The sequence below is a fragment of the Oryzias latipes genome, chromosome 19 (assembly GCF_053564925.1).
Source record: "Oryzias latipes strain Hd-rR chromosome 19, Olatipes_Hd-rR_3.1".
In the NCBI taxonomy this organism is placed as follows: Eukaryota; Metazoa; Chordata; class Actinopteri; order Beloniformes; family Adrianichthyidae; genus Oryzias; species Oryzias latipes.
In genome coordinates this window covers 5132712-5149188 of record NC_136255.1, presented here as the reverse complement: position 1 = coordinate 5149188, position 16477 = coordinate 5132712, and the positions used below count along the sequence as shown (strand labels likewise).

The 16477-nt window shown below is 43.0% G+C and overlaps 1 protein-coding gene across 10 annotated transcripts in view; it reads right to left on the bottom strand.

The window, feature by feature from the left end:
- Positions 1-16477, bottom strand: part of shisa6b (shisa family member 6b) — a 109520-nt gene that overhangs the window by 78397 nt on the left and 14646 nt on the right. For all 10 annotated transcript variants that reach the window (XM_020712009.3, XM_020712006.3, XM_020712010.3 and 7 more), the window contains exon 4: positions 12859-12960. In XM_020712009.3, the coding sequence (XP_020567668.1) occupies positions 12859-12960 (102 nt within the window). The remainder of the gene's footprint in view (positions 1-12858; positions 12961-16477) is intronic.

The window sequence follows — 16477 nt, the reverse complement described above, 5'->3', positions numbered from 1 at the left end:
GAAGAGCAGCGGCCTCCGCTCCAGCGGGCTCAGGTGGAGAAATGGGAGCTCCATAGTGATGTTTCCGGGCAGACAGAACTCCAGCGTGAAGACCTGGTTTTTCTGTGGAGAGTGGATCCCCTGAAGCTGGTGAGATGCAGGCTGCGGCGCGCGAGCCCCGGGGAAGCTCGCCTGAGCGTCGGGCCACCGCGTCTTTCAGCAGACGGCGGCGTTTCCTTCTCGTGGCGGGGGCCAGCGGAACAGCAGAGGATCCGGGCGGCTGGGCCAGTGCCGCGGCTCCGGGAAGAAGGGCGAGCCGGCCAGGCTCCAGCAAAGCGGGCACCGAAGTAGCAGACGCCGTTGGATCCGTAGAGGTGGTAGCGGGAGTCGTCGCCTGGCTGGGACCAGCAGCAGAGCCGGATGCCACGGTAGGCGTTCTGCCCGATGTCGGTCCCGGTGAGCCCGCTCGGGTCGCTGACGCCGCGGTGAGGTCTTCAGCCAGCGGGGCAAAGCGGTTGGTCAGCGCTAGGTTCCCCGAACTGGCTGTGTCGGGTTCGGGTCCACAGATCCTCCGGCCGCGACGTGTCACCTCAGCCCACGACTGTTTGGGCGTAGAGCAGAGGGCTGGAGCCCTGGGCCCGGCATCAGCCTGGTCCTCATGGAGGTCCTGTCGACTCCTGGCCTCCAGCAGTGCAGAGCTGGTGTTGGTGGTGCTCGGTGCCCCGTCCATCCGTTCCCACCCGTTGTTTTTACGGCCACATATTTGAATTATGTTGCTGTCCGTAGTGGTGGAATGGGCTTCAGCGGGGGTTTCTCCAAACCACGGAAGGGTTTGAGAAAGGGAGCGGTTGGTGTTAATGGAATGCTGTAGCTGCTGGATATACTTAGACTGGGATGTCGATACTGAGAGAATTTTCTCTATCAGAATTGATTTCTCTCTGAGTTCCAGTCTAAGCTTTTGAACGGTTTCCCTAAGTTGGCAATGTCCTTGGTTACAGTTGTCTGGAGTGCATGAAACTCCGTCTGGACGAGCGGCAGCCATCTTGACAAATGCTGACTTTCAGCCAAAATTCAGTCCTTAATCACCCTTAAGGGTGATTAAGGACAGAGATGGAAAGGTGCTAACAACCCAGGAGAGTGTACAGAAAAGATGGAAGGAGTATTTTGAGGAGCTGATGAACGAGGAAAATGACAGGGAAAGAAGGGAGGAAGATGTGGTTGTTGTGGAGCAGGAAGTAGCAGAGATTGGAAAGGATGAGGTTAGGAAGGCTCTGAAAAGGATGAAGAGCGGAAAGGCCGTTGGTCCTGATGACGTACCTGTGGAGGTATGGAAGTGCTTAGGAGAGACAGCAGTGGAATTTCTAACGAGGTTGTTCAATAGGATTTTAGAGAGTGAGAAGATGCCTGAGGAATGGAGGAGAAGCGCTCTGGTTCCGATCTTTAAGAACAAGGGTGACACGCAGAACTGCAGCAACTATAGAGGAATAAAGTTGATGAGCCACACAATGAAGCTGTGGGAAAGAGTAGTGGAAGCCAGGCTTAGGAAGAAGGTGGAGATTTGTGAGCAGCAGTATGGTTTCATGCCCCGTAAGAGCACCACTGATGCCATTTTTGCTTTGAGAATGTTGATGGAAAAGTACAGAGAAGGTCAGAAGGAGCTGCATTGTGTGTTCGTAGATTTAGAGAAGGCGTATGACAGGGTGCCGAGGGAGGAGCTGTGGTACTGTATGAGGTCGTCTGGAGTGGCAGAGAAGTATGTCAGAGTAGTTCAGGACATGTATGAGAGAAGTATGACGGTGGTGAGATGTGCTGTAGGTCAGACAGAGGAGTTCAAGGTGGAAGTGGGACTACAACAAGGATCAGCTTTGAGTCCTTTTTTGTTTGCTATGTTGATGGACAGGCTGACAGACGAGGTAAGACAGGAATCTCCCTGGACAATGATGTTTGCGGATGACATCGTAATTTGCAATGAGAGTAGAGAGCAGGTGGAGGAACAGCTAGAGAGGTGGAGGTTTGCTCTGGAAAGAAAAGGCATGAAGGTCAGTCGTAGTAAGACAGAATACATGTGTCTGAACGAGAGGGATCAAGGTAGAAGCGTTAGGTTACAGGGGGCTGAGGTGAAGAAGGTGCAGGAGTTTAAGTACTTGGGGTCAACAGTTCAGTGTGATGGGGGGTGTGGAAAAGAGGTGAAGAGGCGAGTGCAGGCAGGTTGGAGCGGGTGGAGGAAAGTGTCAGGAGTGTTGTGTGACAGAAGAGTGCCAGCAAGACTCAAAGGAAAGGTGTACAAGACAGTGGTGAGACCAGCTCTGCTCTATGGGTTAGAGACGGTAGCAGTGAGACAGAGACAAGAGGCTGAGATGGAGGTAGCGGAGATGAAGATGTTGAGGTTCTCCTTGGGAGTGACCAGGTTAGACAGGATAAGGAACGAGCACATCAGAGGGACGGCTCATGTTGCCTGTGTTAGCGACAAAGTCAGAGAAGCCAGACTGAGATGGTTTGGACATGTTCAGAGGAGGGATAGTGGATATATTGGTAGAAGGATGTTGGAGATGGAGCTGCCTGGCAGGAGGGCAAGAGGACGGCCAAAGAGGAGATACATGGATGTCTTAACAGAGGACATGAAGTTGGCTAATGTTAGGGTAGAAGATGTCCATGATAGAGTGAGGTGGAAAAGGATGATTCGCTGTGGCGACCCCTGATGGGAAAAGCCGAAAGAGAAAGAAGAAGACTGATGATTGGGGTGATTAACAGTTTCTCCTGAATTTAAATCAAAAGCCGTTTTTTTTACAATGAGCATCAAATTGATTCAAAAGATCGAACTAAAGTCCCACTCCAAACATCTTTTGATCTTGTTGTGGGCGGGACTGTTGGCACGGAGTTACCCCACCTCCCTCTCCCCAATTCTGAGAGCTATGTGTCAATACGCTCTCCCACTAGCTTACAGCCCCTCATAACCCCAACCTAACACCAGAGGTGCCACAAAAATGGCGAGCAATTCCGGAGCCATCCAGACGTACGGTTGTGATCCAGATTCCAGCTCAGATGAGGAAAACAAAAACCTTCATGAATCTATTTGTCTGCAAGTGGACGCATCAGAATGGAGCAGAACAGGGGGCTTGTGGCTTGTCGTAGTAGGTCTGATGTCACACCTACAGGCTTTTTTTTCCACCAGTATTTTTACATCTGCTACTGACTCACAATGATTTGAATAAAGAAATATTCACAAATGCAATTTTATGCTTTAATGTCTTTGTATATGTCCTCCATCATGGGAAAAATGCCACAAGAACTTGTTAATAACACCGAAATACAAAATGTTCCTCATAGTTGGTCCTTAAGTTCTCACTGTCAATGGAAACCAAATGAAAATGCAGGTTTGAACCCCATTTGCTAATAATTTCTTTCTTTAATTAACTGTGTTGCAGAACAACTTGCTAATGGACCTAAAACCACATTGCAAAGAAAACAATTTATGATAACATCCCAGAATAATTCTGCTGCTCCATCACCAATGCCACTCTTCCAGGCACATCTTATTCATAGAAAACAATAATTGGCTTCCTCCATTGGGCAGAATTAAAAGCTGGGTTTAGAAAGGTAATGAAGGATAACAAAAAGTGAGTCAAGGAGGAAGGCTTTGTCTGGACTAATCACTTCCCCGGATGCTGTGGCTTGGCTTTTTCATATCAACAAGAATGACATATGGAAAAATAATTAAAATGGATGCACTGAACCAAAAACAGCTGGTAAGCTGATTTTTTTTTTAAATAAACAACCCTATTTGCAAGCAGGCTGTCAATCTCCTGTCTGACGCAGACTATCCTAGTCAATCAAAGTGCAGAGGGTGTAATCTGGTCACATCAGAGCTGAGGTTTGTGAGTCTGAACGCCATCCCACTGAGCTTCTCAGTCTCTCCACGTTCCAGCACAGAGGAAATATGTTTGGCATGGTGACAGTGATGCACGATGCCAAGTTTGACTTGGTGACAGTGAATGAACAGGAAAGTTTGCTGCAGCTACTCTGTGACAAAAACAGTTAATGTTTGCTGGTTTCTGGGTCACAGTACATTATGGTATGGAACACTCAGGTACAAAACTGCATCCAGTTTTTCTGCAAGCTGCAGTGAGAGGCCGTTCAGCCCTCCGTCTTCACAAAAATAAAGAGACTTCATGAGATAGAACAAAAAAATAAATCCTAAATTTAGAACTTTTTTTTATCTGAAATATGCCAAACATCAAACCACCACACAGACCAAGATACATCTATTTTTTAAGAAAATAAAACAGCCAATATCTAAACCTTTTGACAGATTGATTTGATACATTTTGAGAAGGAATTTCCAATATTTAGAATGTATTTATCACAAACCTCAGTAAACTGTTCCTTCTTTACGCGTCTTATATCCATGAATCCATTAGCAAAACTATCCTGTATAGTGTCAAAGAGTCACTGGAGCTTACCACAATTCTTTAAGGATGCAGGCTAAACCAACAAACATCTATGCAATTGATGAACCACAAGGTTCTTCGTTTTTTGCCCGTCAGCTGCTCCCTTTTGGGAGTCCCCACAGTGAATCATGTGCACCCATCTAGTCGTACTGCTCTTCCTCACTCACACCAGCCACCCTCATGACCTCCTTCTCTACATCCAGGAACCTCCTCTTTGGTCTTCTTCAAGACCTCTTGTCCGGTAGCTCCAACCTCAGCATCCTTTTACCAACTTCATCACTGCTCCTCCTCCTAACATGTCCGAACCGACTCCATCTGCCTCTCTGCATTTATCACCAAAGCATTTACCATGATCTGTCCATCTCTGATGGATTCATTCCTCACCCAGCGAGGGCAAACAATATACCAGTTAAAAAACATTTTTTAAAGATATTGGCTGGGGGATGAAGCGATAATTTGAATCCACAAAAACATCAGGTATTACTCTGTAGGTACCAGCGTCACCTTGAGCATGTCATGTGACAGACACAATGGGTTTAGGGTTTCATTATGTTTCTGATTTACCTGCTGGAAGCAGGGGGAACAAAGTCCATCACAAAAGACATACTTTGTCTTATTATAACCCTTGTGGTATCCTAGGCACTTTAACATTGGGAGTTGGGTCATCTAGACCAGTGTTTTTCAACCAGTGTGCCGCGGCACACTAGTGTGCCGTGGAAGATGGTCAAGTGTGCCGTGGAAAATTGCCCTCATTAATTGATCTAAAAACATTTCCCATCTCCAGGAAATCAGCTCTTTGTTCATCCTTACAGGCCCTGATAAAACACAAAGAAATTAGGAATATGAAAGATCATAAAATACTTTTTCTTTGTGTTTATTTGATTCTATTAAAGACATTTTGATAAGAATGACGGTACTGCGATTTAGCCGCAGCTTAATCTGTTTTAGGAAAAGTCCTGCCCCTTTAACTGTCTCCGCCAATCATTCTTGGATTCTTAATCACATGTCTTCGGTCTAACCAATCAGAAGTGGCTAAAGTCTTGACTTCCTTGTTCTGAATTCTGCTCATAAAGTCTCTCAGTTCCAACAAAAATACCAGCTAAAGCTCGTCTTTAGCGGTGTAGCTTTCCACAGAATCCGGTGTCAGACCGTGGAACAAGTGAGCAAAACGATGAAGCTTAGAGACGCTCGTCTTTCTGCTTTCGCCGGATTATTGAACTACATCTCCCGTGATGCATTGGGTTAAAAGTGACAGCGTGAGCGTCTCGGCGCACAACGAGTCTCTCCTCTTAACGTCTTGAAACCACAACGAACACAAATCAAACAGTTTTTAAATCTTCTAACGTAACTTTTATTACATCTTTTAGAAAAAAAACAGCTGCAACTTCCAGCTTTTTCTGCCACAATTATCAAAAAAATGCACATGAGATTTTGGAGGGGCTGTACATCAATACAGACTGAGTTTCTCCTTTTTTTTTTGAATGCTGGTGTGCTGCGGGATTTTTGTCAATGTTAAAGTGTGCCGTGGCTCAAAAAAGGTTGAAAAACACTGATCTAGACCCACTACACAGTGCTCTGAACCTTTTTTCTTCAGTGATCTTCACTGGTGTCCATAGATTACATGAAATCTTTCCACCTTTATCCACCTTTGTCATGGTAGGGAGAACACGTCAATGTAAGGGTGGGGTCATCTAAGATAGCACAAGGGTTAAATAAGCTATAAATCTTGAAACCTGAGGGGTTACCAAACCGACAGAACAGAGACTTTGAAAAAACAACTACTGAGTGATCCATTCACCCAACTGAGACAGCAGAGGTTCAGAGTTTAAGATCATAAGGGAAGCGGAGACATGATGACCTAATCCAAATGGGGCCCCAGCCTTTTAAAGGCCACGGACTGGTTTCATGTTAGACAATATGTTCATGAAGTGGTCTGTACGAGGCTGAGGTGGGTGTTCATTTTTTTTATTAGTGTTGTGATTAGGGTTTTATGCCTTAGTTTGTGCTTTCTGCTTACTGTTGTGATTAGAGTTCTGTATGCCTTAGTTCTGCTTCCTGTTTTATTTTGAAGATTTCTTCCTGCATGTCTTAGTTTTGAGTTTGACTTCCCTGGTCCCAATCCCTCCTGATCGTTTTCACCTGCCTCGTCAGTCCCGTCGGTGTATATGTCTTGTCTCTGCCTTCCTCTGGTACTGGTCCATACTGTATGCCTCCCTGTCTGCCTGTGTACCCTGTCAGTTGTTTTATTTACCCTGTTGGTTTCACTGCTCAGCAGCGCCTTTTCTTATACGATTAAACCCCTTTTACTTGGAACCGCGTACCTTCCGTCTCTGCATTTTGGGTCAACCCCCACACCTGATAATTAGCTTCCTCTTTCTCTTAACTTTTATGGGTTAAGTTTATCTTCATCCTCTGTAAAATATCCCCAGCTGCTTTAAACTTTATTTGTGCCCTAGACTTCATATGAAACAGCCTCATTCGACTTATAACGTGCAGCTCATAAATACAAAAAACTAAAACTGGTGTTTCCTAAAAATAATAAACTTGAATAAACTGTTTGAATCAATTTTTTTTTATATCAGTGGTCATAGTCCCTGAAGGGGAATAATTCCTAAATTATTTACAACAAAAAGTCTGCAGTTGGATATTCTATCTTTGCTTACATTTTTCTGGATGTATTACAGCGATGACGCTTCAGTTGGGCCGTGCTGGTTTGAAGTGTGGATGTGTCCCAGAGCTGCACCCCCACCACCAGCAAACAACAGAAAAAGTTTTCTCCAGATCTCTCTCATCTCTTGTCTGAGATTTGGTTTCCAGAAAACTTCTCTGCGGTTTCAAGCATTTCTGACGCTTCAAACTGAGTTCTGCAGTCTTTATTTCATTTTATTCAAGGCCGCGTTAGAGTGCAGTCCCACCTGACAGCGGCAAACACACAGCAGATCAGGGAGCGTGCTCATTAGCTGGGCTCAGCTTGACAGGATCCTCCACCTCACTGCCTCCTAATTTTGGACAACAAGATGAGAGAATACAGAGGAGCAAAGCGATTTGTGGGGACGTACATGGACTTGGACAGATGGTCGAGGGGACGGGACCAAGGTAAGCAGCTGTTCCTGCTAGAAAAAGTTTAGATCTGGCAAAACACTGTCACTCTAGGAAGGCTTTAACTCTTTAATTAGGAACCGGATGAACAAAAGTCACCTTGTGAACTTTTCTGTGACTCGGTTTTTCGCAAATAACCAAAGAAAACTGCAGCAGCAAAATTCTCGATCTTTAAATGAGAAAATCTTAGATTTTTCTTAAAACGGAAATATTCATCAGCAGACTGGGTGATTGCCTAACAGAAAAAGATTAGAAAAATCTCTTATGTCTACAAGGATGTTAATAATCACTTCTACTATTTCAAATTGACTTTGGGGTCTATTTCTCGTTTAAAAAAATCATGTTTCTATCTAATGTTTTCCACAAGATGTCCATGTTTGTTACATTTCACAAAAGAAAACAAGAAGACCTGAATCTAAGCACTTGACCTGAAATCTTCAAAATTTTAAGCTTTTATGACATGTTTTTAGTGTTTTTATTGTCTAATAATAGTTCATGAGACCGCACCTTTACAAACTACACTTCCTAATCTTCAAAACATTTCAAACATAAATGAAAGCAGCACAACCTCTGATGAGGACACATTTATTGCAGAACTCAAGCTAGGAATGTCATCATTATCATTTCACAGCTGAGTTCAGCTCTTCTTTTTCAAAAGGAATTGTGGGAAAAGGGTTTGAATCCTCAGACAGAGCGTGCCTGAGCCAGCTCTGAGCATCAGGGACCATTAAAGTCGTGCTGGTGAAACTAGTTAACCTTCCAGCGGCATGGCACTGGAGGAGGTTTTATTTAACCCGGGTAATGCGGTGCGTGTCACGAGCGGAACACGTCAGGTGCTGAATAAACCGGCTGGGTTCTGTACAATAAAAGACAATGTTTGGTTTGCTGTCTTCTAAAGCCTAAAAAGCTTATGATAAATCATAAACAAATGTGTTTTTAATGTGTGATTTTGCCGATAGCTTCCATTTAAATGCAGTTCTTCTGTTCGTGGACACTCCCAAGCTGAAGATTAAGAACCCAGTTTATGATTTGATGTAGGAAACATCAAACTCTGATGAAACCATCACACAGATTTACGGCAGTATCTGCGCTTCCATTAAGAAAATGGAAATCAATTTTTTTTTTTTGTCCTCTTTGAACCATCTAAGACTACATCAACGAGAATCAAATTCCTTTAAATATTAATTACAGTTTTTTCTGCACTATAGGGCGCAGTTATTTATAAGGCGCAGCAAATTAATAAACTCATTAATTGAGACTAAAGTCAGAAAAAGTAACTGCGTTTACAGTAGAGCTGAACCATATGAGGAAAACTTGCGATATTCCATATTAGATCAATTTCGCGATAACGATATAACTTGGGATACAAGAACAAATAATAAAAGTAAACAACATTATCCATTTAACTGCAACAGCTTAATTTAAATAAGAGTTGATCCTCGTCTACATCTAACATACAAGGGCTCCATCCGATTGGTCAATGACATAAAGGGATTTATTTGATTTGTTAAATACTTCAAGCTGCCATAAGACTGTTTTAGCACATTTAAGGTAACCATTTATTGCAATTTTAGCTGTCTTTTTATGTGCACTAAATTTGCGATACATTGTGCAGGCCTAGTTTACAGTAACTCTAGAACTTGTTTTTAACACGTTACATGGTAGCTACAGTAGAAGTAGCTCCACATTAGCGTGTTTGCAATACCTCTAACTCCCAACCTTGGTTACAACACGTAAAAAAAACAGACTGAAAGCACTAAAACAGATGCTACTGTGACAATGCTAACTCCCAACGTTGTTAGTAACGCTTAAATACAACAGTCCAACACCGCCACACGTTAGCCGCATCAGCCTATTCACAGTAACACCCAACCTCGTTTGCAACACGTAACAAAACAAACTGATATCGCTAAAACAAACATTACTTTGACGATGCTAACTCCCAAACTTGTTTAAACATGTAAAAAAAAAAAACACAGCTTGACACTACAACACCGTTAGTGTATTCACAGTAACACCCAACCTTATTTGCAACCTGACCAAAAAATAGACTGACTGAGTGTCACGTACCTCTCAAAATCGCTTTCACATCAGTAAACGCAATCAGAATTAATCGATAGACTACAAAAGGCACTCTGGATTTTAAACAACACTCATTTAAAAAAAAAAAGAAAAAAAAAGCTTTTAAGTGGGTCTTTACACTGTAGATAATACAGTATATAGAAAAAATTCACTTCTGTTGATTTCATATGATATAAAATGAAAATGCCATATAAGAAAAAGTAGGACTTAAAGAGTCAATATGTAGAAAATGACTCGGGCTGTTTAAAACATTAATGAAAAAAGGATTTAACAGCAATTTTCTATTTTATCTTTTCATAAAGGTCTTAAAAAGAGGTCAAATGTGTCACTTGAGTATAAAAGTCATAAAAAATACATTTCAAAAATGCAAGAGGAAGATAAATATTGTATACCTTTTTGGAGAAAAAGAGGAAATTCAGATGTTGACAGTAATGCAATGGAATGATAGGTAATACTAATTAGAGGACAAGTAACATGATTGTCCCGTTTTTAAAAATAAAAAATCAGAAACCTGTGCTGTTTTTTCAAACAAGGTTTTCGCAGAGCGGCAGCAGTTCATTGTAAATATAAAATTCCCCCAATTCCTGTCTCCCATCTGTTTCAGGGTCTCCCACTAACTGTCAGCCTCTCAAACCCCCAACCCAACACCACCAGTGAAACAAAAACTGTAAGCAATATATGAGCTTTCCACCCGTATCGTATTGATCCAGATTCCAGCTTGGATGAGGAAAACAAAGACGTTCATGGATCTGTTGGTCTGCAAGTGGATGCATCCGAATGGGGCGGAGTATTTTCTACATCACAAAAAAATCCTTTTGAAGCAGCATAAATTCATCTGCTCCTGATTCATGACTTGAATAAAGAAAATGCTCAGAAACGCAATTTGAAAATCTTTTTACATGTCCTTCATGATGAAAAAAATATCTCACGAACTTGTTAAAAATACCAAAAACACAATTTAATAGTCGGCCTTTAACTGCAGGGCTTTTGCTGCTCAAACAGATGGACCCACAAGTTCCCGCCTCCTTTTGTAGGTCCGCTGAAGGTCGCAGCAAGCTGGGGTCATCTCAAACGCTGAGAGCTCGTGGACAGATTGTGCATCAAAAAGCCAAATTAAAGCAGGCAATTCTCTGCGTTTGAACATTCGCCCCCCCCTCTCAGCGCTCCTGGCTGAGCTCATTTAGGAACCGGGTTGTTATGCCACCCAGATGTGAAGCACCCAGCTGCTCCCAAACTCAGCAACACCCCTGACCTCTTCTGCCCCCACCGCGGGGTGCAGCCCCCTATCTAACATGCACAGATAACGTGCTGTAATTAACAACCAAACACGTTTTCTGCCTGTATAATTAAACAAAGAAACAGACGCCGAGAAAGCCAAAGGAGCCGAACACGTGAACTCTGTTCTGTACAAGTGACAAAAACAAGAAGCTGAAATGATAACATCTGTTTCCAGATTCATGGGGAAGCAGAGTGTTCTGCACTGACAGACCAATGAATATGAATCTATGTTTTTCTGCTCTGCAGCTCTCAGCCAGAGCAAACCGGGCTGTGTGAAGCTCTTCAAAAAATAATGAAGGCTGGTATGATTTCAGCCCTGCCAGACTGTTTACTTGCTGTTAACCTTAATATGACTCATCTCTTTCCCGTGAGTTGGTATCAGCCCACCGGTTCATCTGTCAGGACTTTCAAACAGCCATCCACATATTCTGTTTGAAGCCGGAGCCAGATAAGTCGTGGATAGAGTAGCTTTCCGGCAATTTGTAAATCCTTACACCACACAGATATGGCCAGGTTGTTGTACCAGGACTCCGCTGTATGTGGGAGAAATGTATTTACATTCTGCTTTTGCACATTTAAAAGAGAGCCTCCAGCAGGCGGTGAGAGCGCGGAGGAGGCTTGATTAAAATGCCCGTTTCCCTCCACTGCCCAGGAGTGATTGTACAACAGCAAAAAGCCTGAGATAATACTGAGCAGCAACAATATCCAAGGCAAATTTCAGACCACTTTGCCTCTGATTTTAGCATTCGGCCTGCAGTAACATCAAGTCAGAAAAAAAAAAAAATGTTGGAAAGAGTAGTTTTTGTTTCGCTTTGCAGATTTTGGAGGCCTGGGCTTTCACAGATCTCAATCTGCCATGTTTTATTTGCTTTTTCAGGAAAGGAATCAAAGGCTGCAAACACTCATTTAACTGCGCAGATGCTTTTTGCCTAACCATACCCAAAACAGAAGAGTGGGAGTGCTGCATATCTTTTTTTTTAATTACAAAGAAAGGAAATCTATTAAAAAAGAATTAAGATTGTGCAATTACAAAATTCATAAAAGCCCTTTTTTTCCCCTTTCATAATCATCTTTTTGTAGAAAAGAAAGCAATGGGGAGAATATTCCTTTTTTTTTTTTGTTCTGGCAATACATTGAGAAACCCAGGACCTCTGGGGATGAAACAAGCAGAGCAAAGAGGAAAACTGCTAATTTCATGTCAAAATAAGTTTAGTGTTTGCTCATTAAAAGGCAGAGAGGGAGGAAACCTCACAGCCCCTGCAGTTTCCGCACTCAGAAACCAGGCCGTGAAATCTGCTGAAGAGCATCCACTCAGTTCTGCCAAGCAGCAAATAAATCTGACCTGGCTTCTATTAAAGCAGGTGATTAGGATGACGAGCGGGAAATCAGCAGGTTCTGATGGGTAGGAGAACCGAAACTCATTAAAGAATGCAGCAGTGGAGCCTAATTAGATTTCAATTATGAACCTTTCTGCTAAAGCAGTCATTTACTATAAAACAGTGCAGTCGTTAGATTTAATATTCAAAAGGAATCAGGTAGAGGAGGCTGCCTCCCAACCCTCACAGGTGCAACACATCCACTCACACTCAGGCCTGGATTTGTGTGGGATCAAATTGACCGAATTGAATCTTCACTGTATGCTAAGTTGTTTATCAATCACAGGAAAACACACCTCGCCTACATAGGTGATATGTGTGTCATGGAAATGTGTGCGGCACCGTGTGGCCGTCTTCACCTATGTGTCGCACATACGTTCAGAGGAGATAAGTGTGTGTTTGTGCTTAATTGCAAAATGCAGAGGCAGAGGTTCCTGAACTGCTGAGTGAAGGAAAGGCGATCTGAAAACATGTCACCTCCCTGTTTGTTGCAGGTGCAACGCAACATGGGGATTAACAGGTAAACAGCACACTTTCAGCTGATAGGGGCAGCTGTGCTGTCGGAGAAGGGAAGAAGCAACGGTGCGACGGTTTACCTTTCTGATGACCTCGACCCAGGGTCACAAAGCCAGAGGAGATGAAGTTGTGAAGGTCGCCGCCTCCGCTGCTCCGGACGCTCTCTTTTCCATAGTGGAGACCTGGTCAGGCAGAACACACACAGTCAGATCATCAGATAGAATCATACTGTCATGCATGATGACCATATAGAGCCGCTTCAGAGGAATAAAAGACTCTGAAATACAAAGAAGTTGAATATATTTAGTGCTTGGGAGAAAAAAACCAAGAACCAGATAGTTCTCTAGAAGCTAAAGTCTGAAACTGTAAAGTGAAGAAGTGATATGTTGATGAGGTCAGACCAAGTCCTTGGTTTCCTGCCAGAAACGCTCATTTGAAGGTAAATGTAGCATCATCGGGGGTTGGCCCCTCTGGGTGCTGTGGGTTTTTTGAGTTGTCTGGGTCCATGGAGGGTCGTAGAGAGGAGGAGTGGCTGCATCTTAATGTCCCTTAAGGCTTGCACGGCCGCCTCAAGGGATGTCATTAAAAAGAAAAGTATACCATTGTAGTGTATGCGGTAAATGTATCATAAAGTTTCTGTAAGGAAAATATAAGTTGCATGCCCTTATGATGTACGGGTGATGCTGTCGTACGGCGTCATTATGCCACACTCTAGTTGTTAGGAAGGTGTATGCACCAGGTCTTCACTGAGCACATGCAAATGCCACATGGAAAGGGTGTGCCTGTGAGACGTGAGCACCTGTAGGACACACAACCTACACTCTGGCTGTTGAATTTACAAAATTTTGTCAGGTTGTGCGCAAGGAGCATGTCTTTATCAAGTGAACAGCAATGATGGGCTCCTTGCGCAGGGTTTAGGGGGCATTGGAAAAATGAAAAATAATGTGCCTGTGTCACCTTCTTCCCCCATACTTATGCCTTCTTATACTAAGTGTTCACTACAACCTGTCGCTTGTTGCATGTCCATTGAAAGCAATGTGCATGAACATTTGATTCTCAGGGCTGGACTACTGCGCTACGACTTTGATTTTTCCTGCAGGTTTGTCCAGTTTTCACCGGCAGAGAGCCCATATCCACCCTTAAGGGCAGTTGTGACGCTGTGGCTACGTTCACGCTGCACGGCTTAATGCTAAATTCCGAATTTTTGAAAAAATACGATTTTTTTTGCAAGGCCGTTCACATTTCCAATTAAATATGAATTTTTGTGATCTCCTGTGTGACCGTGAAATGACCCAGAAGTGACCCTCATGCGCAGAATAGTACTCAACGGTTAACAACGTCACTCGTTTGCAGAAGTAGCTAACATTAAAGATTGATGTCAACAACAGTGTTGTCAACAGCTGAGCTCTTTTTGCATCATTAAATTTATTTTCAAAAAGGAGCCCGGGACAATTACAATCTTCTCATTTTAAGAAGGCATTGGAGCCAGGATCGTCTGGACCCACTGTTGAGGAATGGGGATGTGAATGTGCTGTGGCCCACGCTCGTGTGTAAGAGAGAGGAGAGAGCACGTGCAGCGCAGGACGGAGTGAGAGGAGGCAGCGGAAATGTGTTGGGGGCGCATTCATGTTGTTTGTTACGGAGGAAGGAGAACAATAATAAAAGAAGGCTTCCCCCAGAATAAATGCTACGGACTCTTTATTAACCCGCTCTGGAGAATCTGAGGGTACAACGGGGAAGTGAACCCCGGAGGAGGATCCGCCTTCTTTCCCCCGCGCTTCTAACCACGGACGGAAAGGGAAAAAAAGTAATTGCGGGAAAGGTTCAACACCACGCTCGGCCATTTCGCTGGAAATTTTTCAAAAACTGCCCAGTTGCGAAAGGAACCCTGGAGTTTGGCCTGAATAGAGCTGTCACCCCAAATATTAATCAAATCGGTGACCTCGCTTCCCTTCCACTGACTGGTGTCAGCAGCATCGTCCGCCACGGTTGATGTTTATGTTCTCGTTCCCGCCTACTTCAACTCAGAATGATGACGTTTGTAGCGTATCAATGACCTACGGGTCGGATACATGTGGCCTGGCCGTTCAGACGGAGATGGGATACGTATTGGGTTCAGGACCACATTCCCTAAGTGGCCTGGGTCACATTTGAAAAGATCGGATCTGTGTCGTTCAGACTGTCATTAAAAGATCAGATACTGGTCGCATAGGGGCAAAAAAAACGGAATTGGGTCGTTTCAGCCTGCAGTGTGAACATAGCCTAAGGCGTTCGTCAATGTCAAGAGTCCTGAATTGTAAAATCATAAACATGAAAACATAATAATGAGAGTTTCAAAAATCAAAACCATGTAAAACTGAATCAAACATTACAAATAATCTATCTCCCTTTTGGTAGTTCTAATGATGTCACATTATAAACCATGAATACAAGCTTAACAAATAATAAGACATTGAAATAAGTAGTTTTACAAATGTGGAATAGAAATCCCTTTCTGTTTTCAGTTGATCCAAGCTCTTCTTCCTCTGACCTTTCTGTAGACTCTCAAAAAGACTGCTTTCTTCCATTATCACATCCATTTATTCAGTCGAAACACTCAAAAAATACAGATGGTGTAATATTTTTGAGGAAAAATATTATCTACTATACTTCACTGATTCAAAATGTTTTTTATCTTCACAGGTCTGCGGTGCAAACAGTAATATATAACAGTTCCAATGAACAAGTCAGAAATGGAAAATGTTGAGTAAAAGAAGGTTCACTGTTCACCCACAAGTGTTTTTTTTCAGGTCAAGGTTAAATCTCCAGAGCAGCTTTGTAGAGTCAGATAAATTCCCTTCAGTTAATTTTGTTTGAATTGACGTCAGTGGAGACGGAGTCTACAAGTTTGATTAAAAGGATTTATATTAAACGAGCTCTGCTGCTGCTGCAGGCCTCCAGCTTCAGGCTATTTAAAGAATGATTGTGCAACAGTTTTTGCAGCCATATTTCACCGAATTACACAACTGGTTTCTTTAATAATTAGGAATGGAAGTATTTTCAAGTTTCTCATTTACACAGCTGGTATTCAGACATTGTATCCACCTAAACCAATTGATAAAGCTAAGCATTATTGCCTGGTCTGTGTAAGAACTCAGTCTCCTTTTTTCAAGTTCCTATAGGTTATTTTGTTGTCTGATCCAAATATCCTGTGGCATTATCGTATCTTTACAAAAAACGTAAATGAACATTTCAAACTTGAGTTTACTATAATTCTTTGTATCTGGTAAACAACCAGTTATTGGCGCATCTGTTTTGAAGGATGTGCTCAATTTCTAATATGAAACGTCACCCACAGGAGGGCGCTACAGTGGTACCAGCAGGGTTGGGCAAGTTGTGTTGGACTAATTTTGGTGTAGTGCCACGGAAAAGTAGTAACAACTTCCTTAGCCCTTGTGCTATCCTAGGCACTTTAATGTTGGGAGTTGGGTCATCTAGACCCACTAGACAGGGCTCTGAACCGTTTTTCTCCAATGATTTGTGATCTTCACTGGTGTCCATGGATTACATGAAATCTTTCCACCTTTATCCACCTTTGTCATGGTAGGAAGAACACGTCAATGTAAGAGTGGGGTCATCTAAGATAGCACAAGGGTTAAATTATAAAGAGGAAGATGTTACCAAATGAAATTTATAAGCGGCAGCAGTGGATGCAGTTTG